Consider the following 13,090-nt stretch of genomic DNA (forward strand, 5'->3'; position numbering starts at 1 on the left):
GCACACCAAGGTGATAAATACAGACATTCTAGAAACCTTTTCCCATTTCCTAATGTCCACAGAACTGCTAATTTAAAAATTAAGTTCCTAAATTTCTAAAGAATACCAACATAAAAGGAATATCACTAGAGAAAAACACATCATTTTCCTAAAAATATTTCCCATTTATTTAGTGCCATTTTAAACAATTAAGGGAAAGTTCAGAACAGACTAACATTGGTCCCCAAATTCTCAAAAAGCTGAAGGCCCTATATAAAATACCCCCAAGCTATACATAGTAAAATATATTAGATTCTACATTCAGACTAAAGGAGTTATAGACAGTAATTTTACACTCTCAGTACAAAGCTAATTTTACAAGAAGGCAGGCAGATCTTTATTACTGGGGGTCAAGGGAGAGAGAGGAGACAATCTGGCAAGAGATCATCACTGTTATTCTCAACATCAAATATGCACAAATATTCATAAAATGTACAATATGATTCTTTTGTATTGTTAAAAATTCCTTCCAGTTACATTGTATATTGAACTAGTAAATTATAAAGACGTTAGAAAAGGGATCTAAAACCGTCTATTTGATATTAGACAAAAGTAGAGTAAGAAATACTACTGAAAAGGAAAAAAGAAACACAAAACAAAACAAAAAATTCTGCCGAATCTGCTTCAGAGAAAGCCCACAATCAGGTTGTGGGCTCGATCCCCAGTAAGGGGATCCTTTCATTCCTGTGTTCCTTAAATTAGTTACTTATTGTATCTGCAGCCAATTTCCCCAATTTTTAATAAGGACAAAACTAATACCTATTTTCATGGGTTTGCTGTAATATGAGAGCTATGGTCACCCAATTTCTGTCTCCAAAGCATGGCCACAATTAGAATGCTGGCCCGTTCCATTGTGACTACAGTATCCCCATACATGTAGGGAGAAATAAGAGGTAGATACCCAGCTGCTAAGGTTGGCTGAACATGGAGAACCTCAAGGACCGATGCTAAGGAGTCTGAAATTACTATTAGATCTAAAATTACTATTAGATTCAGTTAGCATTTTGAAATTACAATTTAAAATTAGTAACTATTAGAGCAACACTAGGAGAAATGAATTCAGGTTTAACGAACAGTTATGAAAATGGACTTACATATGATTCGATCTTCTTCCTCTATTTGTTTTCTTCCCGATGACTGGAGTGCCAAAATGTTCAGGGTTGGTGAGTGGGAGCTGGTCTAGTGTCTGTGGGTAAGAACACAAACCCAGAAAAAGTTATTACATTGCAAGTCTAGTGATTTAATAAATAATATTAAATGTCCCCAAAAAAACACTGTTCTAAATAGTGACTAGAAAATTATGGTTGGGCCCCTCTGGGCATTAATTTTTATTGACTGGGGATGGGGTCTAGAGACTATAGCACTATTTATAACCATACGTCCATTTAAAACTTCTGAGTAGCAAGCTACAGATTTATAAAACGTTGTGAACTTTCCCTTCTTAGTAGCTGAATAACACATTTTAATTTTAGAGCATGGATTTGGTATTAGAAAGTGCTGGTTTAAGAACCAGCTTTAGCCGAAACCGGTTTGGCTCAGTGGATACTAGAAAGTGCTGGTTTAAGAACCAGCTTTAATCATGTTTCATTATCTGTAAGTCAAAGAAAATAATGGTTTCTACTTCATAATGTAAATGTAATAATGTATGTAAAGCTCTGAGAAATGTTTTATATTTCCCTAAGAAATATAAGCACTTTATTTATTCATTCAACGAACATTTATTCAGTTCCTACTCTGTGCCAGGCACTGTTCTAGGCACTGGGAACCAAGTGGCAAACAAGACACAAAATCCCTGCCCTCCTGACACATTCCAATGAGAAAGGCAGACAATAATAGACCAATAGTCAAGCACAGACACATATTTTAAAGTCAGCGAACAATATGTGCTATAAAGAAAATGAAACCAATCTAAAACAATTAAGAGGGATGAAGGGGACAATTTTAGAAAGAGCAGCCAGGCAAGGCTTCTTTAAGGAGGCTGCAATTATGTCAGCTACTAGCAACAGCAGTTCTGGATTGCTTGTAGTAACTACATTATTTTCATGATGATGGGGTTCAAGTGGGTTACAAATCGGACCTCTCTTTCCTGTAATCATTTACAAGACAAAAAAGAATACTCAAACACAGAGCCTCAAGCAGGCTTCACAGACTATATTATAATGGTATTACGTTTTGATGAATTTTCCTAATTAACATATAAGTTGCTTGATTTGAGAAAGCAAACTATTAGGAGATGTTCATTTGTTAAATGGTCACTTACTTCACTTTCAGCAAAATGTCTCTCTCCTTTCAGGCACAGTGAGGACCGTCTCAGCGTCTTCTCATCTCCATCATCAAAAACTAGGAGAGGAGGTAAAAATGGAAACTGCTGAAGAGTTTTTCAAAGATTAACAAGATAATATAAATTATTTAATTTTCCAAGCGGAAAGAGAGCTATTTATTGTTTTCAAAGATTACGTTCAAAATTCAGGTCACACTTTATGTTTTCTAATAAACAACTTCAAACATTGAGTATCTTTTCCAATTTCTAGCAAAAAAGAAACAATGTACCTTAAATGAAAAAAACCTTCTTCCCTCAAACAGAAAACACCAAATAAAAATGTTAACATTTCAGCATGAAACTATTTAAACGCTATTAACCCTTCTCAATGTGGTAAAGGAAAAGCAAGATTTCCTGCTGGTAAAAACCTATAGATTTAGCTAAGAAACAGAAAGAGTACAAACTGATATATTCAGGCTGCCATTAAAGAATTACTCTATTTTTATTTAAAGCAGGGTTTCTCAATCACAGCTCTACTAACATTTGGACCAGATAATTCTCTTCCATTGCGGGGGAGCTGTCCTGTGCACTGTAGATACTGAACAGCAACCTTGGCCACTAGATGCCATCAGCACCCCCTTCCCAGCTGTGATAACCAAAAATATCTCCAGGCATTGCCAAATGTTCCCTGAGTGATGAACTTGCTCACAGCTGAAAACTACTTATTTAAAGTACTAAAATGCCCCACCAAATTTACTGTAAGTTTATATATACATAGAATATACGTATATTGTGTGACATAGTAAAGATATGAGTAAAACAATGAGAAAAGTACTTGCAAACTAAAGCAGCAAATATTCAGAATATAAAAAGAACTCACAAACTAAAAATAATAAGAAAGAGATAACAGCCAGGCCGGTGTGACTCAACAGATAAATATACTTAAATGTACACTTAAAAATGGTTAGAATGGCCCTGGCCGGGTAACTCAGTTGCTTGGAGCATCATCCCATACACCAAAAGGTTGCAGGTTCAATACTCGGTCAGGGCTAAAATGGGAGGCAACCAATCGATGTTTCTTTCTCTCTGTCTCTCTCTCCTTCCTCTCTCTAAAATCAATATACATATCCTAGGCTGACGATCAAAAAAAAAAAATGGTTAAGATGGAAAATGAAATTTCTCTAAGATACACTTTGAAATGAAAAAAAGCTAGAAATCCAATGCTATAATATGCATAACTAAATAATTTTCAAATACTATGTTATGCACATATTAATAAAACAAATTTTTCAATCTGGAAAGATAACCCTTAACAGTTATATCATCTATGGCACTGGGAAGGAAGTAAATCAAGGAAACTTGGCTTTGGTTGTATTATCTTTGGAAAAAAACTTCTTTAGAAGATGGATTCTCTTACCTACAGTATACCAACTCGCATCTGTTAATTTATTGATGACAGCTTCCTGATATGTACCATCGAGATTCTTCACTTCCACAATAGCTCCAACCTAAAGTATTTTTAAAAGTTAGAAAAACTTTTTAGAAGGTAAGTGAACAAACCAAAAACTGGCTTTATTAATTTTTTTAATTGAGTGCACGGTAGAAAGAATAAAATTACTGATTTGTGTTGCGGTACCAGCAGTTTTACCACTATTGTTTCTGTACCATCAGTGAAAGTGTCAACATAGTAAAAAGACGAATACTATCTAAGAATTATTATGAAAACAGTTGTGCCCGTTTTCCCTTAAAAGGGTCTTGGGAACCCCCAGGAGTCCAGACCTCACTTTGAGAACTGGAACCACCATCTGTGAAACTGTCCGTGCCCCATATAACCACTCCTCTTTGAAGGCGGAGGAAGGGGAGGAAAATTAAGGAATAGGCTCTGAAGTCTCCTAAAGAGTTAAAATGTAACACTAATGACAATCATTTAAAGTTTCCATTTGATCAAGAAAATACTGAGTTATATTTACATGGTCTTCAAAACTGCAGCCAACTAAAAAACTTCTACACAGGAAAGGAAACTATCAAGAAAATGAAAACGCAACCTACTGAATGGGAAAAGTAGTTGAAAATCATTAATCTGATAAAGGGTTAATATCTAAAATATATAAAGAACTCATCCAATTCAATAGCAAAACAAACCATCCGATTAAAAAAATGAGCAGAGTGTCGGGCCGGTGTTGCTCAGTGGATGAGCATCCACTTATGAACCAGGAAGTCAGGGTTCAATTCCCAGCCAGGGCACAGGCCCAGGTGGCGGGCTCCATCCCCAGTAAAGGGGTGTGCAGGAGGCAGCCGATCCAGGATTCTCACTCATCATTTTCTCTATTAATCTATTTAGAGAGCAATACATACTTATCAATTCAACAACAAGATAGTCAATGAATTAAAAAGAAATGACTGGGTATAATTTTAATCGTTTACCACTGAAGCATTGGAATTAATGATGAATAAATGAATGAATTACCTTCAGTGGGCCCTTTATGTGGTCATCCTGAACTTCCACTGTTGAAGAATCATGCCTAAATGTTACCTAGAGATTATAAATTTAATTAGACACATGCACACACACACAACACCAAGTCTATAGTAAGGTGGCCTTCAGTATACTGCCCTGACCGAGTGGCTCAGTGGGTTCAACTGTCGTTGTATAACCAAAAGGTGGCGGGTGTGATTCCCTGTCAGGGCACATACCTAGGTTATGGGTTTGACCCCCGATAGGGGTTTCTGTGAGAGGCAGCTGATTAATGTTTCTCTCTCACATCAGTGTTTCTCTCTATCTCTTTTCCCCTCTTTAAAATCAATAAAACCATATCCTGCCCTGCTTGGTGTGGCTCCGCTGGTTGGAGCGTCATCCGTGCAGCAAAAGATGGCAGGTTCCATCCCCGGTTGGGGTGCATTCAAAGGCAGCCAATCAATGTTTCTTTCTAACACAGATGTTTCTCTCTCTCTTCCTTCCTCCCTCTCCCTAAAATCAATTTTTTTAAAAATCCTTGGATTTAAAATATGTGTATATATTAGTATATGCATACATATATATATAAATATATATAAAATCTAACTTCATTCCAATTAAAATACTTCTAAATCACAAATAATGATTTTCCCCCCAGGTATTTTCATAGCCACTACTCCTAGAAACTAAACTCATCTTGCAGGAAAAATTATTAAATATACTCACCAAAGTTTAAATAGTAAATATTGGATATATAATTTATAAAATCTAGACTGTACCTTGACTTTGACAAGTCTCTTTGCTGTCTTGATCTTGGCTTCACAGAAGGCTCCTCTGTACTTAGCACTCACATCAGTGCCCACTGTCAGATAGGGAGGCTCATCCAGGGCCTAAAAATGCAAACCAGTTAGATTTAAACTCTGATTCTTTCCCACAGTCAGGCCTCAGAATGGCAGAGCAAATCTTGTTATAGCTATAAAAGCTGTGATAACTGGCTATGTATTTGTTGACAAGTACAATTTGTAAAATACACTAATTTAAAGATAACTAAAATATATATATCAAAGTCTACTTAAATGCACTAAATGTATATAATATAAAATATAAAGGCATCTTTTTCTATTAAAATACACATGGTTCACAATATGAATTTGCTCAATCACAAATATATACCATTCCTTCACACCCCCTCCATCCACCATCCACTCAAATATATATTTACTACACGACCATGAAAAAGCAGATTCTTAAAGCTCAAAGTCGGAGAAAATTTCTTCTTATAGGCTATATCTTTACAAGCACCCAAATTCAGAATACCTAGACAACTTTTAGACAGAATGGCATAAAAGGGGCAGGAGGAATTACATGTATTCAAACTACAAAATCCAATCTGGGAAGTTTCCAATAAAACTTAGTCAAAATGTCTCCAATGCTTTAAGGCATGGGTTCACTGTTTGTTTATCCGTCAACCTTAACTAATATGTGAGGTTTCCCACTTGTTGATTTATGTTTTAACAGTCCTAATGTAGACGCTCCGACTTTTTACAACCAGGTATACTTTTACGTAGGATCTGTATTTCTAAGGAGTTCTGCTTATATTAATCAATTCCATAGCCAAAGTAAGATTACATAAGTAGAAATACTAATATCCCAAGAAGCTCCACCAAAAAATAAAAAAGGAAGGAAAATTTAGGAAAACTGGTTTACTGAATGAATTCCTACTCTGCCTCATCATTTCCTAATCTGGTTAGTCCAAAAAACCTCTTATTTTTTCTTCCTATTAACATCTATTACCATTACATTCCATAAAACGTAAGGGGGGAAACACTGTTATACAGCAACAAATATTGCAAAAATCATTTTCATTTGGATCTTAAAGTAAATTCACTCCTAATAGTTGTGGCTAGCATCTCCAAAAACATATTTTTTATTTATTTTTTTAATTCTAATGCTATGTGCCTGGCTGGGGTGGCTCAGTGGATTGTTTGTCCCCTGGACCAAGAGGTTCGGGGTTTGATTCCCAATCAGGGCACATGCCTGGGTTTTGATCTCGATCCTCAGTAGCAGGCATGCAGGAGACAGCAATCAATGTGTCTCTCAGTGATGTTTCTATCTCTCTATCTAATGCTATGTAACAAAACTGTCCATATTTATATCAAATAATTTTAATAACTTTTTAAAGATGGAGGTATTACATAAACTAAGACAAGGGTGGTTGTCCCTCTCTCTAAAATCAATAAAAACATAAAATAAAAAAGATCCCACATAAACAGCAGATGCTAGTATAATTGTGTATACATATGAGGGGGTGTATAAATATAATCCCCCTTATTCAATTCAGAAATAATCATGTTGCATTCTATGGCAAGAGAGGTTAAGAGTTGGTGGGATGCTCCATAAGGAAGTGTATACCACAACCTTTTAGAGTGACAGAAAGACAACCAAGGCTAAACAACTATTCTGAGGCTACTGTACTTTGGTCCAACACAGAGAGACACAAAGAACTGTGAGCCGATTAATTAAGAGTCTTTTGCCCAACACCCACCCTGACAGGTAGAACATGTATACAAGAACACACAGAACTTGGCTGGAGAACCTGGCTAGGCTGCTGATAACTGCACGCTGTCTCCGTGTCATTCCTTCTTCGCCAACTCCGTCCACATCTTTGGGGTCCCCTGGACCTGCTGGGGCTGGACCCAACAGATGGCGCCCGAACAGGGACCCCTAGCTGACCCAGAGGGCACAGCTGACTCCTCCCTGGAAGTCCACACCACCATCCAGCATGGCCCTGAAGGACCCAGCCGTTCAGTGCGCTGACACTTAGGGAAGCCCATCGCCAGTGACGCCGCCCGCTAGCCAGATCAACAAGGACCACCGACTTGAGGACAGCTGAAATCCTTGACTGGAGACCAGCAACCTTCGACAAGGCTCTGTGCGCACTCCATGCACTATGTTTATTGCTATGCTCGCTGTCATTGCTTGTCAGTCTTCTTCCGAGTCTTAACCCAATCTGAGAGGTGGCTGCTGATTTACATGCGCTATCATTTAAAAAATAAAAAAGGGGGAATTTGCTGGAAGCCGGTCCATCCTTGCTACTTGACACAATCGCTGCAGGGAAGAAACACATAATCTTTACTCCCTGGAATGGAGATAAGAAACACCCTAACCTTTGGAATAAAAATTGACAGGATTAAAATCAACTGGTATAAATACAGATGTAACAAGACAATAAAACACACAGCACTTGACTGGAGATCCTGGCTAGAGATCCTGGCTAGGCTGCTGATCAACCAAAAAAAAAAAAAGAACATGTATACAACCAAAAACAAAACAAAAAAACCTCTTACCTTCTCTTTTTGCTCTGCTTCTCTGATTTTGGTCAATAATATAGACCATCTCAGTGGCTAAAATAAAATGTTTTATGTAACACCTCCATGCCAAGAGGAAATTAAACTACTAAATTACCATCCCGTTGTTTCGCAAACAGAACAGTTTTCTAGTTGTCAAGGCAACAGCTACCTCACAGTTATCAACACTGCTTAAACAATTATTTTTCTAGTCAATCTACCAAATGCCCTCCCTGGCTCCTAAAAAACACTGAATTCCCTGAGAACCCTAAAAAGGATAAGCGATTTTGAAATTAGCTATTGGTGAATACTAATCCTTCAAGGAGCCGAAATGCCAAGGAAACACGTTAAGTGCCTAAATGTATCAACAGTAATCTCCATTGTGCCCTGGGCTTCAGTACACCAACACATAAAATGCTTTAAAAAAGAGAATAGCTGAATCAATTCTCCAGTGGCTGACTAATGCTGACATTACCTAGAAAATATTCAGTTATTCAAGATCCGTTTTTTTAAAGCAAAACATGCTAGATGACATTTTATTGAGATAGGTTCTTAAAAAGAGTAAGCATTCAAACTACTTACTTGGCAGTGCCAATGCAGCCAGGAGAATCAGAAAACAAAAGTAATAATTTGATGCTAAAACCCCCAGTAAATAAATGTATTTAAACATACAGAGAAAGCTATAAAAGCAACTTTTAGTATATGACAATCTCAAAGAGACATTAAAAACTACAATGGAGATAATTCCAACAGATGAATGAATGAAAACTGGCAGGGCCCCAGCACTCATTCACCCACCCCCACGGCTCACCATCTAGACCAGCTTCAAGTGACTCTATGCCACATCAGAAGAGTGATCTGAGCTAGAGGAGGAAAGTTTGTTTTTGCCCTACATAAACAAACAGGGCTAGAAGTGGATGCTTACCCAGAAAATAACTATCTATAGTGGTTCACCTAATCCAGTAACAACCCCCTAGGCTTGGAAGCAAAATTTACTTTTCCCTTGAAAGAATCCTACCTAGGCAAGCAAGCAGCAAATTAGAAGCAAGGACAAGTATTTCGAAGAACCATCAGCAACAGGAAGGGCTACGATAAAGGTTTGAAATGAGAGCAACCAGTTCTTGGAATAAAGAAATCTGGTTTTCACCTTACATTAAAAATTTTGTTTTAAAGGATTCCATTAAGTCAAAAATAACAGGTTTTACTCTTAATCTGAAAATTACAACTCCCCTCTCCCCCGACCCCCACACTTCCAAATCTACTTTTTAGTTAAAAGAAACTAACAGCCCTGGCCAGTTTTGCTCAGTGGATAGAGCACTGGCCTTCCAACTGAAGGGTCCCAGGTTTGATTCCAGTCAAGGGCACTGCCAGGGTTTCGGGCTCCATCCCCAGGAGGGGGCGTGCAGGAGGCAGCCAATCAATGATTCTCATCATTGATGTTTCTATCTCTCCCTCTCCCTTCCTCTCTGAAATCAATATATATTTTTTAAAAGAAACAAAAAAATTAGAAATAAAAACAAAACTAGTCCCTATATCACCTTGAAAGCCTAAATTCACAAGAATTTACACATTCTTTCCATAGAATAATAACTCCAATTTATTGAGAAGTTATTATGTAGTAGATCCTGTTACTACGTTTAGTCACTCCCAACAGTCCCATGAGGTAAGTACTAAAACCATTCCTCATTTTAGACAAGAACACCAGCCTTCTTAGAAAGTTTAAGAAAACTGCCCACAACCTGGTAAGCAGAGGAGTTCCAATCGAATCCTAAGCAGTCTTAATTAAAGATCCTTATTCTATCGGTTTATAGTAGGAGTGACAGACTTTTACCAAAACAATATAGCTAACATGTACTGACTGCTTAGAACTATGCCAAGCACAGCATAAGACATTTTAAATGTTATTTCATTTAGTACTTACACAATCATAAGGTAACTCTTATCTGCATTCTGCAAAAAAATGAAACTGATGTCTACTTTCATAAATGACCTTATCCAAACTTCAACAGAAAGGAACAGAGAGAGTACTAGCAACAAGATCTCTCTCAAAAAAAGATGGTTTTTATACATTCAAGTCTAATTTTTACTATCAGTATGAAGTGAATCTTTTCTTTGACAGTTTATAATCTTCATTTTGGCTATTAATGACAAAACGTAAGTATGATTTTTCAATGAAAATTATTAAAGTTATTAATGACTATGCTTTCATAAGCAATTATACTGCAAGTTTATCAAATTAGGAGATAGCAGTCTGTTACTTGTAAAACCCTGACACACAGGACTTCAAATAACCTAGAGTTAAGTCACACTGCCAAAAATTTATCTATAAATTAGAAGAAAATGGCTTAAATAAGAAAAGTCTGCATAAAGTATCCACTTCACTGTGCAAGATATAAAGTGACGCATTTTAATAGTATAAAACTATATACAGATTTAGTATCCTTTTAATTGATAGCTAAATTTATAATTTAAAAATGATACATATACTATTTTCTGTAAAATTTTTTTCCTTACAAATCATATTTTTGGCCCAGAGGATCAACCCACTGCCAACACCATGTTAAACCGGAAAAACACTCACACCAGGCAGAGTGATGCAGGATTTTGTATGTATCTCTAACTGTACCCAAAAGCTAAGTATAAGTACATCCTTGCCGCGAATGACCCCATTAGGCAAATAACTGAATGTGGAAAAGGTAAGAGCAAACATACATTAACTTTTATAATAGTTTCATAAATAATACTCAGTGTGATAAAAACTATACTTCCAGATTTTCAGAGCAACCTTTTAAAGTTATTTTATAAAATGTGTCCATGGATCAAAGGATCTTTATTTATAATTCTAACTGAAAACATTCAGATTCTCTTTAGAAATTATAAAGGCAAACATTTTAAGCTCTTCATATAAATGCTAACATTTCAGAAACAGTATAATAAAAACTCTTTCTAACTGTATAGTGATATAAACAAATGAAAATTAAAAAATAAAATGAGTATTGACCAGATTACCTGTTTCTTTCACGGTAAGAGTAGAAAGATGTGCAAACAACTATTTCTATTAAGATGATTGGTAGCAGATCAGCTAACAGATGATTGTGTAGAGCTGCGTTTCTGTAGTATTTTATTTTACAGACTTAGTTTCCATTGAGAAGCTAAGCTTTGGGTCTGCTCCCCAGGAAAACGTATGACCATATTAAAATTCAGCACATAATTCTGGGGAAGAGAGATTTATAGAAACCATGATACCCACACTTGGACCTTCTGAGTACGAGCAATTCTTAATTAAGGAATACTGCAAGCTATGTTCAGAGAAAGACAAGTGTTTTACAACTTTCCCTCTTTGCCTTTTATTTTATCCCTTTCCTGTTTTCCAGCCTAAAATATGGCCATTAGTATAGTCATGGTGAACATGAAGTTTGGTTTCTCTGTCTCTGTAGGCTGACTCTAGAATACCTGTCTTTTCTTTTTCCAGCAAACTGTTTACATACTTTCATAAACTCATTTTCCTCCCCAAATGTGAACGGTGTCTCCAATCACAGTATGAATATTATCACATTTCTAGAAATACATTGTCTCCCATGAAATGAATGTCAGAATTTCCTGCAGTTCTGAATGAGTAGAAATGTAATAATTTTTATAATATAAGCTCTCTTTTAAAATTAAGTTAAACAGTCCCTGGCTGGATAACTCATTTGGTTAGAGTGAAGTCCCAATATGCCAAGGTTGTGGGTTCGATCCTCAGTTAGGGCACATAATCAACCAATGATGCATAATAAGCGGAACAACAAACTGATCTCTCTCTGTCTTAAAACAATCAATCAATCAATAATTAAGATTCCATTTAAAAAATTAAACATACTGCCGAAACCGGTTTGGCTCAGTGGATAGAGCATCGGCTTGTGGACTGAAAGGTCCCAGGTTCAATTCCGGTCAAAGGCATGTACCTGGGTTGCAGGCACATCCCCGGTGGGAGATGTGCGGGAGGCAGCTGATCGATGTTTCGCTCTCATTGATGTTTCTAACTCTCTATCTCTCTCCCTTCCTCTCTGTAAAAAATCAAGGTAACAAATGTAGTCTTATTTTGATGTAAAATAATTAAATTAAAATATTCCAAATATCTTGGGAACGAAAGTTACTTCTAGTTTATGTTTCATTCAACATCCATTAGGTTTAATGGAGGCCATATTTTCCTTTGTCTTTTATATTCAAACTAGAGGCCCAGTGCACAAAATTCGTGCACTTGAGGGGAGGTCCCTCAGCCTGGATGCGAGAGGGCCACAATCGGGGCCAGGGAGGGATGCGGGAGGGCTCCAGGGTGTGTCTGGCCCATCTCCCTCAGTCCCAATCGGCTGGACCCCAGCAACAAGTTAACCTACCAGTCCAAGCGTCTGCTGCCTGGTTGTCAGTGCACATGCTACCGAGTGGTTGAGTGGCCTCAGCATATCATTAGCATATTATGCTTTGATTGGCTGAATGGCCAACCGGACAACTGGACACTTAGCATATGAGGCTTTTATTATATAGGATTAATAATATGCTACAAGTGATGCTTTGCACTTAAGTAATACAAATTTTTAATAATTCTATTTGCAATTTATGCCTTATCAAAATATGCACCTTCTACATCTGCAACATTTAAATATCAAAAGGGTTAGTGTGACTATGGTTTCCATTGCTTCCTGTGGGTGTCATCTTACATAGAACACTAGTCCATCCTTCTGAATGTAGAAACATCTTTGTTCTGTGGCATCAAAAGGAAGGCAGTAAGAATACTGTTTTTAAACAATTTGTCAAGAATAAAAGTTTGCAGCTCTTTTAAATGTCTGTTACCAAAACATGTCCGTATTTTGTTTACAGCCACATTAGGCAGAGCAATACACCACTTAGCATTTTTTACGAATATAAAATATAAATGCTTATGTTCAAAAATTATGCAGCCCTAACTTTATTCATTTTCCAGTTACCAGCCAGAAAATCTTGTGTCCTTCG

The 13,090-nt window shown here is 36.8% G+C and overlaps 1 protein-coding gene across 1 annotated transcript in view; it reads right to left on the minus strand.

Annotated features, from left to right (window-relative positions):
- The window catches only part of ARID4B (AT-rich interaction domain 4B), a 60,057-nt gene that overhangs the window by 39,303 nt on the left and 7,664 nt on the right, over positions 1 to 13,090 (minus strand). Inside the window, exons 2-6 of the mRNA XM_006779609.2 lie at positions 5,534 to 5,644; positions 4,767 to 4,832; positions 3,717 to 3,807; positions 2,300 to 2,379; positions 1,134 to 1,225 (exon numbers count right to left, since the gene is read on the minus strand). Of these exons, the coding sequence (XP_006779672.2) occupies positions 1,134 to 1,225; positions 2,300 to 2,379; positions 3,717 to 3,807; positions 4,767 to 4,832; positions 5,534 to 5,644 (440 nt within the window). The remainder of the gene's footprint in view (positions 1 to 1,133; positions 1,226 to 2,299; positions 2,380 to 3,716; positions 3,808 to 4,766; positions 4,833 to 5,533; positions 5,645 to 13,090) is intronic.

The sequence above is a fragment of the Myotis davidii genome, unplaced genomic scaffold (genome assembly GCF_000327345.1).
Source record: "Myotis davidii unplaced genomic scaffold, ASM32734v1 scaffold174, whole genome shotgun sequence".
Classification (NCBI taxonomy): Eukaryota; Metazoa; Chordata; class Mammalia; order Chiroptera; family Vespertilionidae; genus Myotis; species Myotis davidii.